We start from the raw sequence: 6,205 nt of genomic DNA on the forward strand, positions 1-6,205 counted from the left end.
GCATGACCCGTTCACCCAAAGCTGGTGGGCGTGTGGGTGTCAGTCAGCTCACTCGCGCGCTGCCGTGCCCGGCTGGAATCCAGGTACCGCCGCACGGAAAACCCTTTTACTAATCCCGATCGACCCGGCGCGCGCATGTGAGAGAGCACAGCGCGGCAGAGAGGAGATGAAGTGCACGCACGGGCGCCGGAGCAATTGGCATTAGAAAAGGCGGCCTGTGCGTGCCGACGTGCCGTGCCGCGCCGCGCTGTCATTAGAAAAGGCGGATGGGATGGCCTGCGCATATCCGTAACCCGGCGTTAATCATTCGTTTTCCCACAACGCCATAAACTAATCCGAACCTTCTCCCGATCGTCCACGGGTGCGGGTGCGGGTGCGGGTGCAGGTGCAGCTCGCCTCGCCCACGGAAAGCGGTGCAACTTGCGTTGTGAGGGCCCGCATGGCAGCGAGCACATATGCGATCTTGACGGGTGAAGGAGGAAGGCGTGGTGGAGCGGCGCGCTGGCTGGGGGCTCGTTGGAGTCCAGGCTGGGGACAGCTGGGGGGATGGGCACAGGGACCTAGGTGGCGCTATCCGCCTCCGGAATTCAGATTCCGATCTCGCCTCGCCCCCGATAAAATTCCGGGCCGCGATTGGCCGATCGCGCCGGGACGGGACGGGGCCTAGTGGGTGCTCGACTGCGGGCGCGCGCTGTGCGCCAGCGCTTCGACCACCTGTCCCAGCGCGGCGCCCGGGCCGTTCCGATTGATTTCCGTCGAGTGACGGATGGCGAAGCTTCCCCGCCCTGCGTCCACGTCCACGGCGTCGGCTGCTTCGGGCGGGGACGCCGCGACACCTGTGCTGTGGAATAACGGCGTGCGGTGCGTCGCATGGACGATCGTGGTCGTCTTTTCTTTTCTCCACGGCCCTGTCACGTTGCGGGAGGGTTTATCCGGAGCACTGGCGATCAGGCACCCTCCTTTCTTCTCCCACATCGCGTCGCCACCTAGGTTAGCACATAGGCTGGCCCTCTGATTCTAAAGTGACGGGCACGTGCAGGTGTGTGGGCAATCAGGCAGCACACAAGTTTGCGAGTCCATGACGATAAAATTACGTAGTCACTTCGTTGCACACTGCCGTTAGGTGATCCTTCAGGCCTGTAGCCAGGCCAACCAATTTAGAGCAAGAGGGGAGCGCAAAAATTGTTGGCCTGCGTAAATTCGTCTTGGAAAAGTGCTAATACGGGGATACATTTTACTAAATTTTTATAATTTCATCAAAACACTGCTCTAGTAGGTTGAAATTCATGGGTGAGGATCTGAATAATACTCTGACATGGCTACACAACGGTGCCCTCAGGTTGGTAGGTTGAGCAGCATGACAGGATAAGAGGAGATGACATCATGAGAAGAGAAAGGATAAGAGTAAGTGAGCTTGGCTATGACTCTCGGCTTCACAGTTCAGTACAAATACGTTGTGCCGACCTCAACCGTTGACCTGCCGCCGAGGATCAAGCTCGACAAGATGGATGGACTACTGTGTGAGAGGGGCTGAGGGTGAGGGGAGTGGGTGACGAGAACGATGGTGAGTCGATGAGGAAGGAGGAGCTCGTCGGCTAGCCGCTGGCCTTCCACTGCCTGTTGTCGAGCTCGGAAGGAAAGAAGCGGGGAGGAGAGGATGGGCGTCGGACGACTAGGGTTGCACCATTATTACCTCTTAAAAACATCTATAACCAGTCACAATTACCTAATCCGCTCGCGCGCGTCCAAAGACGGTGATTGGGCAGGCATCCAAGGTCTGCGTCCACAATCGGATCCATCAAAACAAATCCTCAAATCCATACTAATGCCATACAACGATAAATTTTACATATGTAGTTCACACATGCCATTGGACATGCTCTATTAACTACGAATGTTACGACAATGGAAAAAGTTCATCCACGGCTGCCTTTCCCCGTGCCCTTGCTGTCCTCCATGCAACAGTAGCGGTCGAATACGCAAAACGGATCGAGGCGGGTGTGCTCGCTGCGAGAGCTGTCCGATCCATCGTCATCCTCGCCCTTCTCTTTGGGGGCAGTCTGGCCATGGCACGGACGACACTGCTTTGATCTCTAGACATCGCCTTGACTGCCCTCCTCCACCGCTTCTCGGCTATGCAAGCACGGAGGGCTTCCTCCGCCTCTAGCTCGTGGGCTACCGAATCCGTCGCCGCCTCCGCCTCATGGGCTGCCACAGCTGCCTTCGCTTGAAGGCGCACTCGCAGCCTCGCGTGACCGGCACACCGCACCTCCTCCTTGTTTTGGCCACGGACCATGGAGGCGGATATGACCGCGTATCATGGGGACGAGGCGCCACCAAAGGCCTTGTTTGGCATAAAGGGTTTTCAAACCCCAAAGGGGTTGGAGATTATTGGGGATTTGGTGAATCCCTCTGTTGCACCACATCCCCTGAAATCCGCACTCTTCCCCTACCTCTTCCATCCCTAGTCCTCTTCCTCTAAAATTACTTGTGTTGGTCACAGCCATGGTGGGGAGAGAAGACACCCTAGGGAAGGGTAGGAGAGGTGAGTTGAGGCGGCGACGACTACATACCCTAGAAGCCTTGTGGCGGCTTGGTCTCCTTGTGGCCAGTGGGAGACGCCAGCGAGGAGGCGGATAGCGGTTGGCGGCGGCGGCTTCACCTCGCGTCGGGCGAGCCAAGGGCCAAGTCGCGAGGTAACCCTCAATGCGTGAAAGCCCCGTGGAATGGAGGGGATCAAAGCGAAATTATGAGGCGGGCCCGGTATAAGCCCTGTACACCAAACAGAAACTTGGGGATTTTAGGGTCTTTTGAGGCCAAGTGGGAAAATCCTCTAAAAGCCTCCCCGAGCCCTGTGTGTCAAACAAGGCCTAAATGGTTCCACTGTAACAACTGGGTTGTCCTGCCATGCGGTGGTCTCCGATACCGGTGAGGCCTCGGTCACGCGGCGTGATCCACCGGCCCTGACGGATCATAGTGCCATTTACGCTATGGATTCCCGCCGGATCGATGAAGACCGCAGTAGGATGCACTCTTCCCGGGATTGTCGGAGAGTAGCGAGACGGCCATCTGCTCCTCGAGACTACAAGGGATGAGCTCCCAGTCCTCTGATCCGAACACCTCGAAGTCAAATCTGATGGCCACCATGGACTAAGGTGGAGCTCGCAGGGAGGAACTTGTGTATTGTGGGAGGGGAGTGGAGTGGAGCTCGCAGTGCGGATAGGATCTAATTTATGTGGGGTCGCGCGTCCAGATGCGATTCCAAACGTTTTGGCCTGGTTTACCAGCCGCGGTTGGGTGGCAATTTCGCCACCGGTCAGCCCGCCCATATGTTTAGGACGGATATGAGGGGTCCTGTTGTATCGTATCCAAAATGCATCAGCCAATTATACATAAGTTGTTTTAAATAGTTTATTCCCTGATAATCAGGGGGTGGATACCCGTATCCGATACGTTATATCCGATACAGATACACTGGTTCTATTAAGTATCCATGCATGCTACTCCTAGATCACACATCAAATTTACATGCAATCGTATCACTAAGCTTTCTACTCTCCCGGTCTCTTTTTTGTGGGAAAGCTTTCTACTCCCTTTTTTGAGGTACACTAAGCATTCTACTTTATTCAGGACGTGACCAACGAATAATTCCACTCATGCTTGGTCACGCACAAATACAAAAGGACAACAGAAAGCACACCTAATCCCTGGAGACGCTCAATTTTGACAATGTGATACATGCTCAAATTTTGAGTGGCATACAGGTATCATTTGGCAATTACATAAAAATACCAGCAATTTGACATCATTGGCTGTCAGATCTGCGATTGGATATGCTCCAGGTTTTCCATGATTAGAACAAGAGGGCGGCAAAGAAATTGTTGGCCTCCGACAAGTTCTAACCATCTGGGAGGTGGCAAAATATGGGCTGTAGCAGGACAGTCGCGCATCAAATTCATATACAATCATGGATTCTAGGTTATTCTATATGTGACCAACGAATAATTCCACTATTGCATGTTTTGACCCGCACCTAATACCCTAGAGAAGCTCGGCATTGACAAGTGTTACAGATGACCATTTAACAATTACAAACATATTTTCTAGGTTAAGCAAAGTCAGGGCAGCTAAGGACAACTGTTCAACAAACAAAGAAGATCATAAACAATCACCCAGAGAGAATAGTAGAGGACAGCAGAGGCTGATTTAAGAACAGAAGCCAGGCAAGAATTGGTATGAAAACGAGGAATATAAAATTAGAGCATCAAAACAAAGCATGGTCGGCCTTCGCAAAATAATAAAAATATAAGGATGCAGAGCAACTTTCTAACCAGAATGGCACAAGAGTAACAGAATTATCGGTTTCACATGCTCAAACAGCAGTCACTAACTTTGTTTCACGGTTTTGTCACCAGGATTCAAACATAATAGCAGTTCATTACATAGCTTATAGGATAAAGATCAGCCTCGATGAAGCACCACAGTTCGTTGATAATTTCCTAGTCCTTGCTTCCTTTGAGGTTTCCATTCTTAACGGTACTGTTAAACAAGAGTGCAAATTCAGAGATCAGTATAAAGAGATTTTTGATATGCAAAATAAAAGGGATAAAATAAATTAGTCACACACAAACATTCAGGTATTCAGGCACAACAACATATGAATCTGAAAAATAATTTACCCAAACCTAAAAATTGAAGCATAAAACCTACAGTTAATAAGATAAAAGTGGAAATGGAAACAACAATCTTCAAAAGGAAAATCATCTCAGTTTTCTACTAAATCAAACAGTAGTTGTTATGGAAATATATACCTACATAATAGATATTTGCACAATTGCAACACACTCAGACCGGTGGACACAAAAATTACTTGGAAGTTAACAGTTAGTAAAGTAGTTGAAACTGGGGACAGATGCAACAGAGTAAGACTTATATTGCTGGGAACAACGAACAGAGCTAGTATCATGTAGTCATGCACAACTCAGTACGTTCCAAGATGCCTTATGGTGCCTAGAACTAACACATTGATCAAACAGATACAAAACATTGCAAGGCAGAACAAGAGGTGATGATTGCAAAACTATTATGAGGTGATGATTGCAAAACTAGGTTTACTCTGGCAAGAGGAGCACAACACACACCTATTCTAAATAGATGAATCTAAGATGTCATACATTTCACCACAGTATGTAACAACACATGCTGCCAGATGGTAGTCTCTAGCAAATTAAATCTGGTTCAACCATACCAAGCATATATATTATTCAAAGCAAAGCATGGGGACATACTAGTATTACTCGGCGGCCATCAAATTTAGGAAATCCATGGACAGTGTGGCGTCGCATACCTTGATGAAGCCAATGTCCTTGGCGTTGCTGCGGAAGCACTGCCTGCAGCACATCAGCCCGTACTTGCGGATCAGGCCATGCGAGTTGCCGCAGACACGGCTGCAAGAAAAGATCCAAACCACCACGCGTTAGGGCATAAAACCATCAAGCAATCCAAGGCGCGTGAATCATGTACATCTAACCCGAGCATATAAGATTTAGAGCTAAGCTACGAGCTTGCGCCACGGATCTACAGGTGCGGACATGGAAGCGCCTGTTGCTACCGATCTAGGAGAGGGCGGGGTGCGAGTTTCCAATCGATCAAGAGTAGGGAGTAGAGAGAGGATCATTACCAAACCCTCGATCCGGGGCCGTAGTTCTTGGGGTGCGAGTTCCAGACGTTCGAGTGTCCCATGGCGGCGGCGGCGGCGGCGCGGCTTGCAACTGGAAACCCTACCTTTTGCTCTCGCCTGGCTAGAATGAGGAGGTCGGGTCGCGAGGGCGCTGGGGTTTTCTATATAGGCTGGCAGGCTTCACTTGCTGGGCTCTCACTTGTACACTTGCGAAACTTTGCCGATCGATGGGCTCGCGAATGCATGGGCTGGCCTCACAGCCCGTATTTAAGTAACCACGGCCCGGTAATTGGGGTGATACATTTTTTTGGCGTCTTTTGTTTTTCAAACTCCAAATTTCGTAGTGTTCTTTTTTTTCGCAAGAAAATTTCGTGGTGTTCTGTTCCCTCTTGGTGAACGACACCCACTGCAGACACGGCGTGTGATTTTAACGCTGCCTTCGGGAATCCCCGGTTTGCAACTGAAAAGATACTACCAACAAATACTAACGATGCTTAAAACTGTCAAAAAGGGGGGAATTTCTAG

General features: G+C 50.4%; 1 protein-coding gene across 1 annotated transcript; it reads right to left on the reverse strand.

The window, feature by feature from the left end:
* Positions 1-4,295: 4,295 nt before the first annotated feature.
* Positions 4,296-5,897, reverse strand: LOC123105175 (40S ribosomal protein S29-like). Its single transcript, XM_044527182.1, has 3 exons — positions 5,681-5,897; positions 5,348-5,447; positions 4,296-4,539 (listed from the first exon to the last, which is right to left on the reverse strand). The coding sequence occupies exons 1-3, from the start codon at positions 5,740-5,742 to the stop codon at positions 4,531-4,533; spliced, it is 171 nt and encodes a 56-aa protein (XP_044383117.1). The 5' UTR covers positions 5,743-5,897; the 3' UTR covers positions 4,296-4,530.
* Positions 5,898-6,205: the final 308 nt, after the last annotated feature.

Source organism: Triticum aestivum, chromosome 5A (assembly GCF_018294505.1).
Source record: "Triticum aestivum cultivar Chinese Spring chromosome 5A, IWGSC CS RefSeq v2.1, whole genome shotgun sequence".
NCBI classification, from domain to species: domain Eukaryota; kingdom Viridiplantae; phylum Streptophyta; class Magnoliopsida; order Poales; family Poaceae; genus Triticum; species Triticum aestivum.

Bases quoted from the DNA above. Each gene is read 5' to 3' on its own strand.
- LOC123105175 (XM_044527182.1), bottom strand. From the start codon at position 5,742: ATGGGACACTCGAACGTCTGGAACTCGCACCCCAAGAACTACGGCCCC. The intron at 5,448-5,680 runs GTAATGATCCTC...CTTTTCTTGCAG, and splicing joins GGCCCCGGATCGAGGGTTTG to CCGTGTCTGCGGCAACTCGC.